Genomic DNA, 22082 nt, shown 5'->3' with positions numbered 1-22082 from the left:
GTGTCTATTATTCAAGCTCTCAACGGAAGAATTTACGGGTGTGAGACGTTTGGAAAAATAGATCCACAGTTTTACAACGAATGGTAAAACACCTGTTGGAATGCATCATTTTCAGCGATTTTTGAGTGAGCATACCAGTGAACACCCCTGACCACTCGGTGAGTTTCACGTCTTTGTAAACGAAAGTTTAATGTGTTTTAGGAATGAATGTTCGAGTGCACATAGACATCCATTGTGGGGGTGGGGGGGAAAGCGAAATAAACCTAAAATTCTCGGAACAGCAGCATGTGTCCAAATTTTAATCTTACCCGTTCTATTTAATCAGATACGATCTGTAAACAGGGCTTTAAGTGTAAAATACCGAACTTGTCCTTTAACATTTCAACTACACTTCAATTTCATATCATCAAATTCCTGACCCTTATAAAGTTTCTATTACTACAGTAAAACAGTGTACTTTGTAAAACACAAACTTTTAATACTTTTCTCTTCTTTTATTTCAAAACAATCAATAGAAATTACTTGCTCTTCAAAAAACTTTAATGGATAAATCATTAAAATCTTTGGGGGGTTGAAATTCATGTTTTTATACATATTTAATTTTTATTTTTAGATTTTATATATATCTTTTACTGTACTATGTTGCATTATTTAGATTTTTCCTTATATTATTGTGTTATATTAGATTTTTGTGTAATTCCTATGTTTGTCTACACTATGCCTGTACTTGCCTTCTGCACTGCACTGCTTCTGTCACCAAAACAAATTCATTGTGTGTGTAAACATACATGGCAATAAAGCTCATTCTGATTCTGATTCTGATTCTGCAGTGCGCGTTCATGTGTTTTGGAGGCGTGGCTTTGGAGACGCTCTGAAGCGAGTGTGGGATCTCGTGCTTTCAAGACTAGCTTGCTATTGGTAGCCTCTCTGACACTGCCTACCCCTAGCTAACTGAAAGTGAAACTTAACTTTGAGATTCATTTCTAAGCAACTATGAAAAATGGCATCTAGTTCTTTGTCTGAGGAGGATTTATCTTGTCCGGTGTGCTGTGACATTTTTGTAAATCCTGTTCTTCTGTCGTGTAGCCACAGTTTTTGTTCAAGCTGTATTCAGAGGGTTTGGGAAAATAAAACCTTTGGGTTGGAATGTCCGGTTTGCCGAACAACATCTTCAAATGATCGTCCTCCGGTAAATTTGGCTTTGAAGAACCTGTGTGAGAGTTTTCTACAGGAGAGAAGACAGAGATCTTCATCTGAAGGTGAAACGGTCTGCAGTGTTCACAAAGAGAAGCTCAAACTCTTCTGTCTGGATGATCAACAGCCCGTGTGTTTGGTGTGTCGAGACTCCAGAAAACACGCCAACCACAGATTCTGTCCTGTAGATGAAGCTGTCGCTGATAATAAGGTCAGACAAATGATGTTTAAAACATTTGATTGAATCAAATATCAATAATTATTGACAGACAATTTCACTTTGACAAACTAATAGGCTACTGAAAAAAATACTCGTGAGGGATGTAAGTTAAACAGGAACAATTCACACATTCCTTCTTTCCAGTTAGTCTCCCTGTAATCAATCATTTTATCCCAGTTAAAACTCATCTTTGATCACCAAAATTACATATTTAAAGTTTTTTTCCTGTGAAAAAATATATTCATCCCTTAAAATAGCTTGAATTTAACTCCAGAGCCAGAGATAGAGAGATATTTGCGATCACGAAAGTTCCCAAATGCTTGATCGTCACGTGATTCGCGCAGACTTCAGATAGTTCCAGGAAGAGCTACAGCTATTCATATCGAGGTCTTCAATCCTGCTCCTGGAGGGCCACTTTGTAATCAATAAATGCATTGATTTACAATAATACACAGACATGTGAATGTAGTATGTGTATGTAGTTACAGCAATGTTGTTTTTAAAAGATAAAAATCTGCTAATATTTTAGGATTAGTGTTCACGAGTTCACACTTACATATAATTTGAAGGGGTAAAGTTTAATGCGTATTTGGCGTGCTGTCCGGAGGGAGGGCTCCGAGCTCAGAGTTCGGCCCGAACCAAGAGTACTCCCCCCGTATGTAAGTGCTTAGGACTAGAAGCGTAGAGAAGGGGTGGTGGGGGGATGCTGCAAAAACTGTCAATGGAATGAGGTGAGACTGCTGAGTATGTACACCTCTTACCATTGATTGCTGAGTGCTCTCCACCTGTGTTAATTATCTGAACGTGCTCCTCCCGAACCTTGTTAATAAAACATCATTTGTCAGCCAGCGTTGCCTGCCTTGTTTACATATTTCAGGCTAACGTAACCCGGTTAAAGACCGTGTTGCAGTTGTTTTGAAGTATTTTAATGTTCTTAAACATGTATGATAGTTATGGGCAAGATGGGCCATACCTACTATTGTGCCATTTCAGCTTGGTAAATTTCTATGAAAAAAAAGTAAAAAATTTCCATGATTTAATCATTTTATCTGAAGAATGGCTTGTTACACTACAAGAAAAATATATTGGTCCAACTCAGGATATGACTTTAATAATTTTTACCAAATTCTTCACACATGCAAAGGCCAAATGTCCACCCTGTCACATGGCATTCTCATCTCAATTAATAAATGTTTTGAATTCACAGTTATTGTAATATTTACATTTTCTAAGAGCAAAAATGTCCCTCACTTTACCCTGCAAATGTAATTGAACAAAGTTTTCATTAACAAGCATTATCTTGAAAAGTGTTGTTGTATTTTAAGGCAGAGTGGTAATTTCAACACATTTCTTTTAGAATAAAAAGATTCTCCTTTTTCTTCCTTCCTCTCTGTCCTTTCTCCACATTTCCTTCTCTTTATTGTGGTGTAGGGGAATTACAGTTTAGGACCCAAGGACCAGATGTTTGAAAGAGGATCCGGAGTCAGAATTATAATAAATTTAAGAAAAGTTTTACTGAAGATAGTTGTAGTTTCATCAGCAGAAGTTCAGCTTCAAGACTCACACAGGAGTTTGTAGGCCGCCCCGCTTACAGTTACAAAGATCACAGCAATTATATCCTTCACCAAGGTCTACGTCATTGCTTCAGGTGGAGTCACGTATAGAGCTGGTAAGTCCCGCCCCTTCCGTAAAACCCCGCTGGACCTCAAAGTTGAAAAACCGTCAATGCAAGTGAATGGGAGAAAATAATTATTTTCTGGTCCCGTTTGAATTGTGCCATGAATGTGAACATATGTTGTCTGTGAATTTTTTATATAACTTTTCATGTTACGAGTTTGACAGTATATGGTATGATTCTTCGGCTAGCAGTTGTGGAAAAGACATAACGAGAAAGACTACATGTCGCCTATGTGACGTCACCCCATAAAGTTGGCTTACCCGTGGTTTTCACCAACTTCAACGATTTTGTCCTCTCCCTGAAAGAAGGCGGTGAAGTGCACCAAAGACACCCATGTTTAGCGGGATCCGTGAGCTAGTCCGTGTGCTAGTGTTGTTGACGTTTCAAACGCGTCGAGAGTTGTAGTCCACAAAGTGCTCTCACACAAAGTCTAACCGTATCAAACTTCTACCCGCTAAATTGTATCATTCTTTACACGAAAAGTTATATAAAAAATTCACAGACAATTATGTTCACATTCATGGCACAATTCAAACGGGACCAGAAAATAATTATTTTCTCCCATTCACTTGCATTGACGGTTTTTCAACTTTGAGGTCCAGCGGGGTTTTGCGGAAGGGGCGGGACTTACCATCTCTATAGTTGGACCCCATATAACCTTAACTTGTCAGCTAGAAACGGATATATAGACAACACATGTTGAAGGTCACATCAGAATGTACCTAAAAGCAGCTGGTTAACACTCACAGCAAACGTATGATTAAAAGCATATTTGAATCACTCATTGAATACAGAAATGGTTTATGTAGAAATGCTTATCCCTGATTATTAATCACTCATTACATATACAGTGAAGCAGCAGTGGATTCAAATCCAGCCCGGACAGTCCCCCGTTTTAGACCAATGTGGGGTCCTAAACACCACACCTGGTCTTTCCATAAAGGCTGCTTCAAAATGTTAGGTTTCTGACCAATGCTCCTCTATCAGGTTAAAAAAATTATAAAACAAACAAGATCTTTTTCCTTCAAAGACTTCACATAAACAAAATATCCTACATAGCACATAGTACATTATTTATCTCCAGAACCTTTGGACAGAGCTGTCTTTACTTACACAGCTATCATTCATCTTGGCTAATTTGGTTTTATCATCAACGTAACTGATTATAAAACAAGTACATATTTGTTCTGTGGAAGCCAGGGTTAAATAAGCAAGCACTGTTGCTGTATTCCTAGCATGGGCTAGACCCACAGTCACTACTCAGATCCTAAATACAGACATTGTCTAGAATCATAAATACCAGGATTTATGCACTAGTTTTTATAAAACTATGATTTCCAATTCCTTTTAATAAACGAAGATGGATGGTTAATCCATTCTTTGCTCTACCCCCTTTATTGAAAACCTTTGTTCATCCCTTATCTTTATATCATGTTAATCCCTGTTAATCAATGCCATATTATTTTTTAATCTGAAACACTTTTCATACTATTTTAACTTAATTTGTCTTTACAGGCATTCATAAATAGTTCCATAAATCCCTTGTTTTCATAACATGATATTTTTAACTATATTTCTTCTCATCTATCAAATAGTTATTCTGCAGATACAACAAATAGTATCATTATTGTCTCAGTCCCACGTATCTCTACTGTTTTGCAGAAACCAAAATATTGTATTACTCATATCTCAATTACAACTTTAACTTCTCTACATGGCAGTTCCTTCTGTATTGTTTTCCTTTCTTCTGCTCTGCCTCATCTAACCAGTACATGATTGTTTTCTTACAATCCACACACACATCTCACACAACAACCTTTATGTTTTTCACTCCCCTCTTACCGTTCCCTACTTCATTATTGTGAGGGAATTCTCTGGATAATTTGGAGCAATAGTGACTTAGCCAATGTGTCACTTTGTCTCTCTGCCGTCAAGTCTGTTATTTTTGTTTACCATTATGATCCCACCTAGTTGTTTATTTCAATTTAGACCCTCAGTTGAACTTAGACATGAGTTTTTACCCCATAATGGACAGCAATCTTCAACTTCACAATTCCAATTTACATAAATACTCTAATCCAGAGAGTAATTCAAATCAACATCATACATGACAAAAGTAGTCATAATTACCAGTAGCAGACAGAGCTTCCCATGTTCTGTATCGTCTTTTTATCAAATTGACTAGTTTAAATAGTTAAAGTTTTGTCATTTCACTTAACTAATCTGTAATGATAAAACCGTGAAAAACAATATCCACAAAATCAGGAAATAATAGTACCCCAAATAACACATACATAAAGTGATGTCTCCATCACACACACTCACACTAGACACACATATATTAACTGCTCATTTTCAATGTTTTCAATGTAACCCTCTGAGGTCTGAGCTGTTTTCTGGGCCCTGGAGGTGTTCTGACATGCTCTGACATTTCTGGTTATTTCTGTTACTTGTGACATTTTCATGGCTAAAGTCTAATTACACTGTATTCAGCACAAACTATGTATGTATCTATGTATCTATGTATGCATGTATGTAAAAGTTTGTAGTTTTGAGATAATGACATTTATGCGTGGTTTGTGAAAATACAAAAAAAAATTCTCACTGAAATAAGGCCATGAAACCCATACTGATTATTTCTTCACAAGACTTTTGAAAATTGTATGACGTAGCCTAGAATATTTGCTGCAAAACTATGTGAAAATCACCCTGACTGCTCATTCAGATAAGACAATATATTGATTTAAAAATTTTACGACGTGTTTTGTGTGAAAAAGCTTTATGCGGGAGCTCATTAATAAGCTTTTCACACCTGAGAAAGACAAAGAACCTCCCCTAACGGCCCTATTAGTAGCTATCAGGCCCTGTCATTCTGAGCAACCTTGCACAATACTGTAAATGAGGAGATTTAAAAAAGAATGGCTTTTAAATTGTTTGGATTTATTTACAACGCAACATAATCCAAAGATACACAACAAATGGCAAAAAAGCACTTCAAAGACAGAGACCTTTGTGCCATTCCTAAAAACATTGTACATACCTTTAATTTCCAAGATTTTCACTTTACCATGTTCACGTACAGAGACTCATGTGAATGTTGAAGTCCTCAGTGGCATCTGGGCCCTGAAAAAAAAAGGGAACATACTGATATCAAGAGAAAGGCCTGCACGATTTTGGAAATAAATATTAGATTTTTCTGGTTAAAATTGCTTTTTAAAATTCCTTTTTAAAATTCACAGAATACACACACACACACACACACAAATGTTTCCAACAATATATAATATAATGAACACCAGGTTTGTTGTGCCTTGTAGGCATAAGGTATGCGCAGTGCCGGATAAAATAATAATAACAATAAATAACCTATAGCAGTATAAATCTTCCAAAAGATTTCAGTAACAACTAAGCTAGAGAAAAATATATTGATTATCATGTTACTTCAAATGTTTCCATCCGTTATGATGATATGAAATGAGATAATAATAAAAACATGAAGCCGTTTGGTGCGTTTTGCTTTCATCCAAAATATGATACAGTACATTCAAACGCGATCACGCTGCAAAATATGATACATTCAAACACGATCGCGCTGCAAAATATGATACATTCAAACACGATCGCGCTGCAAAATATGATACATTCAAACACGATCGCTATCCAAAATATGATACATTCAAACGCGATCGCGCTCAAATATAAAACATTATGGTTACCATATACATATCTACGTTTGAGCAGATATCCACAAACACAGTAACAGTAAACACGGGTCTAAATATTATAATATTCCCCATATATCTAGCAACAGTTCAACTGCAACGTGACATTTATGCAACAATAACAAACTAATATGTAAGAATTTCTTACCTTATCTTTCTTGTCTTCAAATCGCGTTCTTCTTCTGAGGTAGCCTAAATCCAATGTAAGCTCAGGCACGTCTTTCAAACTCGACGAAAAGTGAAGTGAAGTGTTTTGTTGTTGAGGTAATGAGCGAGTTCGCGTTCCATGTGGAGATTTGCATGTGAATATCTTTTGCGCGAGTGGGCGTGGCCAAATTAACTGTAATGAGCAAGCGTTTGAGAAGCTGGACATCTTGTTGGTTTTATACAAATTACTTAAACAGAGAATATTTGTTTTCGTTTTGAATCCGATCATTTAAAAGTACACATTTAAATGTTTATAAAGGTATATGGCTCATAAATGTGTGACAAGTATTCGCTGAGTTTTGTTTCAGTTTATAGACATGCTCAAGAAAAAAAAGTTCACCGCGACGGAGAGGCAGAACGCACACCCTGTTTATTTTCTTTATTTTACAAAAGCACAATGTTTTGATTTGATTGTAAGTGGACACATACAAAAGGAGAAATATCACAGATTCTTTTTTTATATTTCTTTTTTCTGTATGACCATAAATGACGGAGTAATTTAAGTTTATAGTGCTACAATGTGGAGAAAATCCAGCAAAACGCGCCCGCGCGTTTGTCGACCTCAGAGGGTTAACTCTAAAAATATTTACTTCACATTTTTCTTTCGGTTTTACCTAATTTTACATAGTCTTTTAACCAGTTTTAAAGCATGTCTGTTCATTATTCCTTTGATTTTAGAAAAGTCAGCTGGGTTGTTTTGGTTCATTATCATTTTTTTTTCCAGCTTGCTTTAGCAGGCCGATAACAGAAAGACAGACAGAGTACCATCCCTTCCTCCGCTCAAGCAGTCTCTCTCACTATAAACAAATAATCTTTTCAACAGCCTCCTAAGAATGTAACTTAGACAGAATGTTACAGTATATTAAATTCATTACAATAACCTTTGACCATTCACCTTTGTTATCCAGACTTTTCTCGAATCTACAAAAGCGGTCTTCATCTTTAGCCACCACCATGTCTAACGACCTTTAGGAGTTAAAACTATGTTATAGACATATTAGTTTAAAATCAACACTTCTATAAAATAAAAAAATTCTTGCCCGTAAGGCAACCAACATCATGGTCCTGATATAAATTAAGATGTGTAACATGTTTTGTTACTGTCTCCACAACAAATAATGACAATCACCTCATGGTCTTGAAAGCCCATTCCCATTAGCTCTTTATCTATAATCTCCTTTTCTTCAGGGTGTTGTCCCCTGGCATAGTTGCAGACACTTGTCACTAGGGATGTCCCGATCCGATCACATGATCGGAAATCGGGCCCGATCACGTGTTTTCAGACTCGATCGGAATCGGACGTTACCTCCCGATCAGGACTCGGATATTCTCATTATTTTTTAACACATCAATATTTATGCGGTGGCACAGAGTTACGCCGGTTTCACATTGCACGCGTTAGTAAGCAGCGCAGGAGCAGTGCGTATGGTGAGCAGGAGCAGGACACGTGCGTTTTGCTTTCACACTAGCAGCGTTTGTCACGCGCGGCTGAACCGCGGGTTGTGTAGGCTACAGACAGAGTACTCCATAATGGATAAGTTGGCATTGCTTTTTTTCGTTTTCAAATACATTTAAGAGAAAAGACTTGTCAAGAAACTTATTTTATTCATAATTTCATTTATATAACTTTTGTTTCATCTTTGATTTTATTGTTATGGCAACAAGTTTGTTTTTGGACATTTGTTTTCTTTTTAAATTGCTGTTGGTCATTTGATTGACTGTTTAAAACACAATAGATATCTTTTTGGATAAAACTGCGGTGTATTTTGGCCATGATCAATGTATTGTCACTTTAATTCAGCAAAAGCGGCGCAGCAAAAATAGACTCGGCGCCGAAACGATCGCGGCACTGCTGCTCTGCTCTACTACGCACTGCCGCGCCGCCTCTGCGCGCGGTGTGAATGCTCTAAAGCCTGGTTTAATCTGGTAACATGGGCGGCGAAAAAAAATACGCACTGCACGCTCTGCTAACAGTGCAGTGTGAAACCGGCGTAAGAGTTAGGAGTGCAGTCCCTAAAAGCACATTACTGGCTTTGCAAACACTGTAGCACTTTTATTTTTTATTTGTTTACATGCCTGCCGGGTATTTTAAGTTGAGGTGCTATTTGTTTATATATTAGACTTTTTTTATATTTACTGTTGCACTAAAGTCCAAAAGTGAAGAATTTATGTATTACTTGATTGTTCAAGCTACCTCACAGAAGTGCTCTGTTTGTTAACAGAGTTGTTGAATGTTAAAATAAGGTGAATTAAATAAAAAATAAGGAACATCCTGGATCTGTTTTTTCGCTCTTCTTTATTCTTTTTTTATGTATTAAGTATAAGTATCGGATCGGGACTCGGTATCGGCAGATACTCAAAATCAAATGACTCGGACTCGGACTCGAGGGCAAAAAAACCTGATCGGGACATCCCTACTTGTCACAATGAAAAACAAGCCATCCAAGCAATGCGGTGTCTGGTGAGTGGTATGGAGGAACTCACATTTCTGGGTCAGACTGCCATAACTTCTCACAACTCATCCCCCCCTTAATGATATAATGATGCTGCTGGCCTCACAGTCACCGCTCAACTCTCATACCCATCTCACATAACACACCTCCCTTCAGGAGATGCCCAGTGGCGGCGGTGACCCCCTGCCTTAGGTTGCCCTCTGTTTGGCCAAAGAGGATCTTACCCGTCATTGAGAAATCACCTCATGCACACTGGTAACCGCTCTTGAAACATTGAAACAAGGGTGAATTAAGGAGTGATACTTACTCTGCTAAGAGGAGCAGTCAAGGGGCGTGTTCAGAGGGATGTTCCATCAGAGTAATGGGGGGACATTCAATTCAGGGACACAACATATTTTAAAGACTTTAAGCACTAAAAATGTATTACTAACAAAAAATATATTTTGGTGAGGAAATATTATAAATAAGAAAATACAACAATATTAAAATATTTGGAATTTATTTGATTTTTATTACTTATATTTGTGGCTGAAGTTATGCAAGCTTACTTGGGGACATGGCAGTTTAGCCTATTTGCACTAAAATCAGAGTAAGTTTAGTACATCAGATTAAGTTTTAAAAAATTAGTGCATCTGTCAGCTCAAATCCATTCCCTCCACTGTCTGTACTATATTAAAAAAAAGAGGCAAAAATCCCAAAATAAAATAAATTTAACAATAGAGACTGTTTTTGTTGTTTTCTTTCAGGAGATACTCAAAGCTTCACTGGAACGCTTACAGGAGGAACTGAGAACATCTGTGAATCGTGAACAGAATCTTTGTAAAACTTCTGAAGATATTAAGGTTTGAAATAAACAATGTGATTAATGCAATTCTGGAAGTGTAGATAGTTCCCTTTTTTAAAAGCTACAATCGAAGCTGCACTGCTTAGCGCATTGGGAACGTCTTTAAATGTGACCAGCTGTGAATATGTTGTGTAACACATCAATAGAATTGACCCGAAGGTATTATAGCCTCGGCCGGTGACCGCAACACAAGGCTATAAATAGATGAGCCACAGGTGCATCGTCAGGTCTTTTGTCTTCAGAGACCATTCTGTGTATGTGTGTGTCAGAAACATCTCTTACCTTTCTATCTGCTACAGATCTTGCTAGGAGTTAGTTTTCAACTGGCAGTGTGCAGAATGTTCTCTCTTTCTCTCTTCAAACAAGTGAAAAGAGTAAAATCATGAGTCAACAACAGAGCAAGCGATGTGTCCCTCCATGTTCTCATCCTATGTCAGAACTGGATACACACACTTACTGCTTTGTTTGTTTGAGGAAAGATCATGCTGCCTTTAAGTTTGAACATGGTGATTGCGAGCACAGTGAATGTTCACAGTTAAAGTGCTTCGCGTTCACTTTGCTTTATTTCAAATGGGTAGCACCCACAATGCGATTGTGGGGCTCACGTGTCAATATGGCTGAGGAGCGAGACACGGTACGCCCTTATCGCTCGCTCTCTCTCCAGATCGTGATGTCCTTTTGCCTGACTACCGAAGCATGCCTCAGCGATTCTTCGGCTCGGGCAGACGACGCTGAATCTCGTTAGTCTGTGCCTACGAGCGTTTCTCCCGTGATGATAAAAGGAGAACTGCTTGGGGCGATCGCTCATGCAGTGGCCAGATTACACTGATCACAGCAAAAAGCGTCCCATAAAACACTCACAGTTTATAAATAAAGATTGTAAATATATTTATATATATATATATATATATATATATATATATATATATATATATATATATATATATATATATATATATGCAAGGGCGTAGATTTGGATTTACATTGGGGGGGTTGAAGTTTGGGTCTGCATATTTTTCATGTGATCATGGTATAAATATTGGGGGGGTTGTAATGCATAGATTTAAATATTGGGGGGGGGGGGTTATCTCCCCCCCAACTCCCCCACAAATTACGCCCCTGTATGTATATATATATATATATATATATATATATATATATATATATATATATATATATATATATGTATATATACATCTCGTGTATTTGTGCCCTCGACGTCGTTCAATTCGGCTATCACGGGTGCAAAGGCACGCGATTATATGATGCTGCCTCAGATCGGAGAGACACTGGCGGGCTATCTCTCCCCTGGGATCACATTATCAGATGCATTTTCAGCAGCGGGTCAGGCTTGTACTGCGCTATACACCATCCAAGGCTGATCTTATGAAAGATTTAAACATAGCCTGTCATCCAGACCGTGTTTGCTTGTCTGATTGATATTTGGCTCTATTTATTGCATATGAGAAATCAGATGCTTGTATTAATATATTGTCTGGCTGTTCTTTGGCCACATTTATTTCTGAGTAATTAAATATTGAAAAAGCCGTCTAAAAAAATTATGGACTTTATGAGTGTCGCTTCCGAGCACTTCTCTCGTTATGATAAAGCGTGTCAGAGGTTAATCGAGGTGGTGACTCGTGCAGTGGCCAGATTACAGCTAGACTGCCCTCCTTGAGGATCTCCATGACGTTAACTCATTCATGGGGAAAACCTTATTCTTCGACATCAACTTATTAGACTATCATGGCATGTGGTTATACGATGATGTGCCAGTCCGCACAACGAACGGCACAAAAAATCCTGAGTTTTTTTGTCTTTGTTTTTTGTCCCAGGTCTGTGGGGGTGTGCCCCTTCGGGACGGGGCATGTAAAATAGATCAATCAGCTCCTACCTGACACCCTCATGAAACCACTGTAACATCCCTGCCACCTCTGGTGATTCGGGGGGCAGCGGTTTCTAGCGAAATATTGAATGTTCTGTTGTTTCCTGTTATCGCCCAGGACACAGAACATTTAACATTCCCCCAACAGGAAGTATTAAAATTGGTACCCCTTTAAAGAGACTTTGACAGCGTGAAAGCTACTGCCCAGTATCTCTCTTTGCGTCCTAAAGACAGTAAAAATGTATACGTTGCCCTCCTCGCTTTAACGGCGTAGTTCCCACTACCGTAAAACAGGAGTAGGCGCATCTGCTGTCACAAAAGAAGAAATGGGGGACTGCGTCCATTTCTAGATCTTTTGAGGCTTGAACCTTTCCGTCAGAACGCTCAAATTCAAGATGCTAACTATCAAGAAGATTGTGTTGCAAATTCAACATCGCGATTGGTTCTTCACAGTCGATCTTAAAGACACATATTTTCACATAGAAATATTGCCACAACACAGGAAGTTCCTGAGGTTTGCTTTGGGGGGGGGCGAAGCTTACCAATACCGGGTCCTTCCATTCGACCTAGCCATGTTACATAGGCGATTGGCTGATACTGGCCCAGTCTCAAGAGCTTTCGCTTCGACATCGAGATCAATCCCCGCTCATTTTCTCTCTCTGGGGCTAAGATGCAATGCCAAGAAGATCGTTCTCTCTTCCTGCCCAGAGGGTAACGTGCTTGGGGGTTAAATGGGACTCTGTCACCGTCTGGGGCACATCTGTCTCCCCCTCGTGTCAAGACCATTTTAAACACCCTAAGGAACATCTGGCTAGGTCAGAACGTTATGTAGGTCTCATGGCAGCTGCGTCCACAGTGATCCCTCTGGGCCTTTTGCACATGAGACCACGTCAGTTGTGGCTCAAAACTGGGGGATTTCATCTATACAATCCCTAAAGGCAAATAAGGGCAATGGCATGCACTGAGTGCTTCATGTCCTTTCTAAAAATCCATGTTTATGGTAAGTCACGTGCTGAACGCTTCGTGCACTTTCTAAAATCCATGTTTATGGTAAGGGTTATGCGCTGCGGCTTCGTTCCCTTTCTTCGTGGTTCAGAACCCGGTTCCTTGCCTTGGGTCCCACTCTAGGTGCGTCTTGTCGTCGCAGAATGCTAACGACAGACGCCTCCCCGTCGGGCTGGGTAGCGGTCTTAAGTGGTCGTCCAGCCCAAGGGATCTGGTGAGGCGTCATCTTGATTGGCACATCGATTGCCTCAAATGGATGGCTGTATTTTTGGCCCTGAAATACTTCCTCCAGCAGTTAAGGGGCTATCATGTCCTAGCGCAGGTGGACAATACTATGGTAGTCGCCTACAAAAATCGTCAGGCGGACTGTGTTTGCGCCTTCTAACAGGCGAGCGAAGCAGGCTCTGCTTTAGGGTCAGGACAAGTTGCTGTTCCTTAGGACGATTTACACCCTTAGGAGTCCTGGCCAAGGTTCATCATCAAGGGTCCTTGCCTCTTACTGATAGCACCTTGTTGGCTGAACAGTTAGGTTCTCGGAAATAATATCTCTCCTCGACGGCTCGCACTGGGCGATACCGAACAGAAGGGACCTTCAGTCTCAAACGCAGGGGATAATATCCCCAGACCGAGTTATGGAACCTTCATGCTTGGCCCCGGAAGGGTACCAACTGAGGGACACTGGGTTTTCAGCTGATATCATAGAGACCATTCTCAGTGCTAGGGCTCCCTCCACTAGAGGAAGTTATGCCAATAAATGGGGTGTCTAATGCAGATCCAGTTAATTGCCTAATTAGTTCTGACTTCCGGCAGAAAAAATTATCAGCAGGCACATGCCCCGCCACACTCAGGGTTTATGTGGCCACTTTATCGGCTTGCCACGACGGGTTGTCACTTGAGAAACATCCTCTGCTCGCCAGCTTCGTTCGTGGAGCCAGGTGGCTCAGGCCTCCCATTAAAACCAAGATCCCTTCATGAGACTTGGCTATAGTCCTTGAGGGTCTGGTTGAGACCCCCTTTGCACCTCTAGAGTCAGTGTCTGACAAACTTCTGACCCTAAAGATGTTTTTTCTTATGGCTATAACTTCTTTAAAAGAATCAGGCATATGCAGGCTCTGTCGATCTCACCATCCTGCTTAGACTTTGCCCCAGGAATGGTGAAAGTGATATTGCATCCTCATCCTGACTATCTGCCTAAGGTTCCTTTCTCGACTGTACAGCCGGTCACTCTCGAGACCTTCTGCCCTCCACCGTTCACAACGCCAGAGCAGGAGAGATCTCACAGACTGTGTCCAGTCCGTGCTCTTCAGGCCTACGTCCACTGCACTAGCCAGTGGCATAAGTCAGAGCAACTGTTTGTCTGTTTTGGGGGCCGTAACAAGGGGGCAGCCGCCACCAAGCAGACCATGTCACATTGGGTCAGGGATGCTATTGCTCTTGCCTATGAGGCGTGTGGTCAAGCTTTGCCAATGTGTCTTAGGGCTCACTCCACCAGGGGGGTCGCCTCCTTCTAGTGCTCTGGCAAGGGGTGCCCCCTAAAAACTTGTTTGTGATGCGGCAGGCTGGTCCTCTCCGCACACATTCGTAAGATTTTATAGCTTGGATGTTCATGCAACTCCGGGCTCTCACGTCCTTGAGTCGACATCACAAGCTAATATCTGAGGCCTTCTTGCATTCTTGTGAGCACACCTACACAACCGTAAGGGGTCCAGACACCTTCAAGCACGGCGGCTTTGGGTATTCTCGTTCCCAATGCGCTAAGCAGCACAGCATCGATTGTAGCTTTTGAAAGGGAACGATCCGGGTTACTTGACTGTAACCCTGTTCGGTTAAAAAGCGGAACGAGATGCTGCGCTGCATTGCCGTGCTGAAGATGTCCCGGGGCTGCTCTTCAGACAAAATATCCTGACGATGCACCTGTGGCTCATCTATTTATAGCCTTGCGGGTGCGTGCCGATGACGTCGCCAACCGAGGCTATAATATCTCCGGGTCAATTCTATTGACGTGTTACACTCAATATTCACAGCTGATCACGTTAAAAGACGTTCCCAATACGCTAACCAGCGCAGCATCTCGTTCCGCTTTTTCAGGGAACGGGGTTACAGACAAGTAACCCTAATCGATACTGATTTAGATCTGGTTTGGCCAATATTGTTGTGTCTTTCATTTCAGTTTCACGCTCAGTGCATAGAGACTCAGATTAAAGAAGAGTTTGAAAAACTTCACCAGCTTTTACATGATGAAGAAGCAGTCAGAATAACAGCGCTGAGAGAGGAAGAGGAGAAGAGGAGTCAGAAGATGAAGAAGAAGATTGAAGAGACGAGCAAACAGATTTCATCTCTCATGATCACAATCAGAGACATCGAGGAGCAGATGAAGGCTGAAGATGTTTCATTCCTGCAGGTGTCAATTAATCTTCATTATTCTCCAATGATATGAATGGCAATTTCAGAGATTTAAGCCAAACTCAGTTTTGCTGAATAATGTACATTTATTTATTTTTCTTCACAGAACTTTGAGGCCACATTGCAAAGGTTTGTGTGTTTTTGTCTCTGTGCTTCTGAACTCAAATCATCACACTCTTAGAAGAAGAGGTTCTATATGGAATCTTAAAGGGTTCCGTCAGACGCTTCTTATATAGAACCTTGTAGAGGTTCCCATCATTTTATGGATTTCGTTTGAATTAACCCATTCATTCATTCATTCATTCATTCAAGTAATTACATTTTATGAATATAACAGCTTGTAAACTTTATCACCAAAAATTTAAATAACCAATTACTCATGAGAGTAAAAAATGTGAGACATTTCTCCTTAGAAACTTTTTGGCATAAAGGGTTCTTAAAATTGAATCAAGAACCCTCGAGTTCTATATCCCTTTTTCGATGAGCAGCATCTCTGACTCTTGAATGTTTCAGAGCTCAATATATTCCAGATCCAGACCTCAGTCCAAGTGTGACGATCACTTTCACAGATCACCTGACCAACCTGAAGCTCAATGTCTTACAGAAGATGCAGGACAATGTTGGTAAAAGTGAGTAGGACAGACACAGCAATAATTTCTGTGGTTATTTGTCTTAATGTGTGTGAATGAGTGTGTATCTGTTCTCTTTCTTCAGCTTCAGACTTAAACATCGAAAACAAGCAAGAAAAAGAAAAAGAAACTAGACCAGCATTTGATTCCAGGTGGAGGAAGCAAGAAAAAGAAATTAGACCAGCATTTGATTCCAGCTGGAGGAAGCAAGAAAAAGAAATTAGACCAGCATTTGATTCCAGGTGGGGGAAGCAAGAAAAGGAAAAAGAAATTAGACCAGCATTTGATTCCAGGTGGGGGAAGCAAGAAAAGGAAAAAGAAATTAGACCAGCATTTGATTCTAGCTGGAGGAAGCAAGAAAAAGAAATTAGACCAGCATTTGATTCTAGCTGGAGGAAGCAAGAAAAAGAAATTAGACCAGCATTTGATTCCAGGTGGGGGAAGCAAGAAAAAGAAATTAAACCAGCATTTGATTCAAGGTGGAGGAAGCAAGAAAAATAAAATAAAAAATTAGACCAGCATTTGTGTCATAAATTGATATTTGCAATTTGGTTTTTATCCATCATATTTTATGTTAACAATAAAGAAACAACAAACAAGTACATTTTTGTTTGTATTTTTTTATGTATTTGATCCACATGCAGACCTTTTCATACCTTAATTTGCATTTTAATCTGTAATGATTCTATAATGCTATATTTGTTCATGAAATTTCCTATGTATTTATTCTTTTTTTAATAAATTCAATTAGCAAAAGATATTCCTAATATTCTTAATATAGATAAACATCTCAATAGTAAACTTATAGCCTAGATGTGTATTCTGATTTAAATATATTTAAATATTTTCTGTATTATGATGAACATCAGATCAGGTACAGTGCTATGCATAAGTTTAGACACCCATGCTAAAGTTGACTAAAAAGAGGAATAAAAAATCATCTTTTGGAAATTGAACTTAATGCCTTAAAAAATTAGGGAAAATCCAACCTTTAAGGACACCAATTTTCTTTGTGACTGAATAATGTAACATAAATAAATAAATGTTCTTCCTTAAAATACAGGGTGCATAAGTCTGGACACCCCTATGTTAAATTCCCATAGAGGCAGGCAGATTTTTATTTTTAAAGACCAGTTACTTCATGGATCCAGGATACTATGCATCCTGATAAAGTTCCCTTGGCCTTTGGAATTAAAATAGCCCCACATCATCACATAGCCTTCACCATACCTAGAGATTGGCATGGAGTACTTTCCATAAGATCATCTCTCAATGCAAATCAAACCAGCTATTTGATTTGACCAGCTGGTTTGATTTGCGTTGAGAGATGATCTTATGGAAAGTACTCCATGCCAATCTCTAGGTATGGTGATGGCTATGTGATGATGTGGGGCTATTTTAATTCCAAAGGCCAAAATCATTTAATTGATTCTCACAGTAAAGTCATCATCCCTCTATTATAATACCTTTTACTGATCATCACTGAGTTTTAATGTGCATTAAAATCATTTCTGCTCTCTGCATCTAAATGTGTGACAAACATAAGTTATCGTTCACTCCCGACAAGCCCCGCCCACTGAGTCCAGTAGAACTGACTGACATGTAAACTGGCCAATCAAGAAGATAAGAAGTCACATTCGATCCAGCCAATGAGATTAGATCTTTTGGATTTAATTGTCTCGATTTCACTTAACTAGATCAATTCATTTGAAATTTGAGATGGCCATTATCTTCAAGAAAAAAGAAAACCCTCAGCGATCACATCAACAGCAAGATGCAGCTGCTAAAGTCTATGGGCCCTATTTTAACGATCTGAAACGCAAGTATCAAGCGCAAAACGCAAGTAACTTTGTGGGCGGGTCTTGGGCGCTGTTGCTATTTTACCGGCGGGATAAATGACTCTTGCGCCCGACGCAAATCTAAAATGGGTTGGTCTGAATTAGCTTCATTATTCATAGGTGTGGTTTGGGCGTAACGTGAAATAAACCAATCAGAGCGTCATCTCACATTCCCTTTAAGAGCAGGCGCGCTTGTTCCATGGCGGATTCCTATTATAACGGCGGATTTGCCAGGCACGCGCGAGGAGCGGTTCACAGCCGAGGAGACCGACGTTCTCGTCAGGGACGTTGAGGATGGAGAAACACACCCAAATTAACTTTGGTTAAACAGGCGTATGATAAAGAATTTGGGTAAATGTGTAAGCTAGTATGCTTTTATAATAAACTGTTTATCTATATATCTATCCATCTATCTATCGTAATAATGTAGGTTATGATTTGCAAAAATGAAACCTGCTGCGTCTGTGTGTAGATGAGATAAGCAAAGTGCATGCGCGTTGTGCACACGCTACATTGATGATGGCCAAGCATGCGCCCTTAAAATAGCATATGAATAACATGCGCAACGCGCCACTGACTTTAAACTAGTTTTTTTCGGTCAGTAGTGGAATTGTTTTCTAAACCTGCAAAATAGCACCAGGGAACGTTTGCGCCGGAACACGCCGCCTCTTTGCGCTGAACCGCCCCGGGGAGCGCAAGTGTATTTCTTAGTTAACCGACGTGCATCTGTGGAGGGAAAAGTCCACTGTGAGCGGGTGCAAAATAGGAATGATACATGCGTCGGTGTACAAAGTCAATTAAGCTGGGTGCAAGATAGGGCCCTATGACTTACTGTATAACTTATTGTTTGCATTGTAATTTAGCTATAATACCAATCTCGCCATCTGTCAAATTAGGATATTTGTTACTGAACTGCCCTTATTTGTTAAGCAACAATTATATATTTTTTAATGATTATATATATATATTTGATTGATGTGTCTGATAGTTAGCATTCAGTCTGTGACAGATTTCTTATTTGCTCTATTTCATAATGAAAATAGTTTCAAACAAAGCCATGTTGCACATCTCTGCAAGAAACACACGGGTTTCGTTACTGAATGAATCTGTTTTTGAACCAATCAGTTGATTCAATGATCCATTCAAGGCAGCATTAGATTTGAATTAGATTCAAAGTACCACGAGAGCGATTCAAAAGCATATACTGCTATCCAATTGCTCTCGTAGTACTTTGATGTCATTCAACGATCGGTCTGTGCAGCGCCGCTTCAAATCGAACAAGCCAAATGACTCACTCATTAAGTTCTAATTATACAATCAATAACAGCTTGGTGTCATGGCTCTATTGTATATTTTAATAAGTTTCAGTGTTCAATGAGTTTGATTACTGTTATATCAGTGGGCAGTAATCAGGATGATTGTGAAGGATGCATGTTTAGTGTCACTGTGACTTTATTTTAATAAGCACCAGTGAAAGATTGAACTAAAAAAAAAAAAAGACACACTTTGCCCCTGTAACTTTTAAACATATTTTAAACTGTCCCGTGCATGTATTTGGGCTGTAGCGACTGGACCGATCAGACACACAATTATTTGTTATATTGAATGCAACAGACCCCTCACCCAACAATAAAACTAGGTGCCATGGTGTATGTGAACACCCCCAAAAGGCAGAACAGGCCAATGGTTTCCAGAAAGAAAAGACCGTTTTACAGCCCAAAGGAATTTAGGGAAAGTTCGCTCTCAACTGCATTCACTATTGAAACAGACACAAGGCCCATTAAAAGAACTTCTTTCCATTAATTCATAGACAAACCTTTCCATGAATGAACATGCATATCCCCAGGACATTGTTTGTATTATTACTGTTTTGTATATTGTCTTTTGTATTGGATACTGCATGCTTTATCATTGAACCGCTAGTTAATGTAACCATGCTTCATGTCAAAATGATCCTCGTTTAACGCCCTTATAACACACTCTAAAAAACACGGGGTTAAAAAATAACCCAATTTGGGTTGTTAATTTAACCCAGCATACTGGGTTGATTCATTTTTTACTACAGTACTAGTTTTTTTTTAGTTCATACATGAATTAATGTTTACGGATTAACTTAAATCCTCTAAACTTAAAAAATAAAGGACCTCACTTTACCCAGAAGTGCAGCTGTGCAGCCGGAGGAAAGTTACAACCAGTTTTTTTTTTACTTTCCACCCCAAAAGAAAGGACTCTACCAACCACAGCCGAGTCAGACTAACATCGCTGAAGTTCGTCATTCTTTACTCAACCTGGAAGAACATGATTTCGACTTCACCACCATCAAACTGCTGAACCATCGAGACTTTTCATCTAAGACTACATTTTTTGTGCACAGTATATAGAGGTGGAATGTATTGGTTGAGATTACTGAAAAACCCACTCCGGGTGTCACGCTGAAAAAACTGCGCTACTAGGTGGGCATCGGGCAATTTTTACATTTTGGGCCGCCGTGCCAAGATCAGTAGTTTATTATTGACATTGGCTGAGCCTTGGTTGTTTTAGACTTGTTTTTCTTCCGTTCTGGCAGGGGCGGATTAAGGCGATGATGTGCCCTGGGCACGGATGTCTTCACCACATTTTTTAAAAATTTTGCTAAATCGTACATATTTTACGAGTTGCCCAATTCGTATGAATTCATTCTGGGCACAGTATGCAATACCTGTTCTTCCTCTCTCATCTCCATCTCCTTCTCTCTTTCTTCTCTCAGGGCCCTATCTTGCACCCAGCACAATTGACTTTGTACACCGACGCATGTTTCATTCCTATTTTACACTGGCGCACAGCGGACTTTTCCAGCGGACTTGAACTTGCGCTCCCGGGGGCGGTTCAGCGAAAAGAGGCGTGTTCCGGCGTAAACGTTCCCTGGTGCTATTTTGCAGAAATTATGTCGTTTTTTCAGAAAACAATTCCGCCACTGACCAGGAGAAACCGAGTCTAAAGTCAGTGGCGCGTTATTCAGATGCTATTTTAAGGGCGCATGCTTGGCCATAATGTAGCGTGTGCACAACACGCATACACTTTGCTTCTCTCATCTACACAGACGCAGCAGTTTCCATTTTTGCAAACCATACATTATTACAAGGAAAAATATTAACACACGAGGGAAATCATTGTTGTGTCCATGAAGATGTGAAAAAATAGGCATAAATCTAGCTTACACATTTACCCAAATTATCATACGCCTGTTTAACCGAAGCTAATTTGGGTGTGTTTCTCCCATCCCCAATGTCACTTCTCTGTGTTTTACGGCCCTGACGAGAACGTCGGTCTCCTCGGCTGTGAACCGCTCCTGGCAAATCCGCCGTTATAATAGGAATCCGCCATGGAACAAGCGTGCGCCTGCTCTTAAAGGGAATGTGAGATGACACTCTGATTGTTTTATTTCACGTTACGCCCAGTAGGCCCATGCGTTAATCCGTGCCTGTGTTCTGGTTGTGAAAAGTTGTTGGGTAGACTGTGTTCTATTAATGGTATTGTTTCTTATAGTATTTTCTTGATAGACTACAGTGAATGTCTATAAATGTCTCTTCGATTGTCATTTTGATTGCTCCTGTTTTTAATATAATTAATTCTGCTTCTAAAATCTAAAAAAAATTGACACAAAAAATGAAATATTATCTAAAGGAAAAGCATTTCCTCCAAAACGTATCTGTATTAAAATGTATAAGCCATTTGAAAGTACAATAATCATTTATAATACAATAATGAAACAAAACTTAATGAAATGTCAAAAATGCAGGTCACAGAAAAATATCAAAACCAATGTTTGTTTTGGCCATTGGATATTGGAATTAACAAATCTTCCAACCTGACAGGTGACTTGATTTCCTTATGGGATGGTTCTGATTGACTGATAATGAGAATTTAATGAGCTATAAACAGTTCAAAGGTAAACAGAATGAGAACAAGATGGACCAAAAGACTTTGAGCAGACACACCTGTGAATACGCATTTAGTTCACGTAG

The 22082-nt window shown here is 39.5% G+C and overlaps 1 protein-coding gene across 1 annotated transcript; it reads left to right on the top strand.

The window, feature by feature from the left end:
* Positions 1 to 873: 873 nt before the first annotated feature.
* LOC307174616 (E3 ubiquitin-protein ligase TRIM17-like) lies at positions 874 to 16880 on the top strand. Its single transcript, XM_079898584.1, has 6 exons — positions 874 to 1405; positions 10221 to 10316; positions 15379 to 15609; positions 15718 to 15740; positions 16125 to 16240; positions 16326 to 16880. The coding sequence occupies exons 1-6, from the start codon at positions 1001 to 1003 to the stop codon at positions 16739 to 16741; spliced, it is 1287 nt and encodes a 428-aa protein (XP_079754710.1). The 5' UTR covers positions 874 to 1000; the 3' UTR covers positions 16742 to 16880.
* The last annotated feature ends 5202 nt before the right edge of the window (positions 16881 to 22082 follow it).

This window comes from Squalius cephalus (assembly GCF_949319135.1).
Source record: "Squalius cephalus genome assembly, chromosome: 17".
NCBI lineage: Eukaryota > Metazoa > Chordata > Actinopteri > Cypriniformes > Leuciscidae > Squalius > Squalius cephalus.
The sequence above is the reverse complement of the archived record's forward strand: the minus strand, read 5'-3'. Positions and strand labels throughout refer to the sequence as shown.

What these genes read in the sequence shown, in the direction of transcription:
- LOC307174616 (XM_079898584.1), top strand. Translation starts at nt 1,001, where the DNA reads ATGGCATCTAGTTCTTTGTCTGAGGAGGATTTATCTTGTCCGGTGTGC. An exon ending in AAACTTCTGAAGATATTAAG is followed by an intron (nt 10,317 to 15,378) that starts GTTTGAAATAAA and finishes CTTTCATTTCAG; the next exon opens with TTTCACGCTCAGTGCATAGA. An exon ending in GCAGGACAATGTTGGTAAAA is followed by an intron (nt 16,241 to 16,325) that starts GTGAGTAGGACA and finishes CTCTTTCTTCAG; the next exon opens with CTTCAGACTTAAACATCGAA.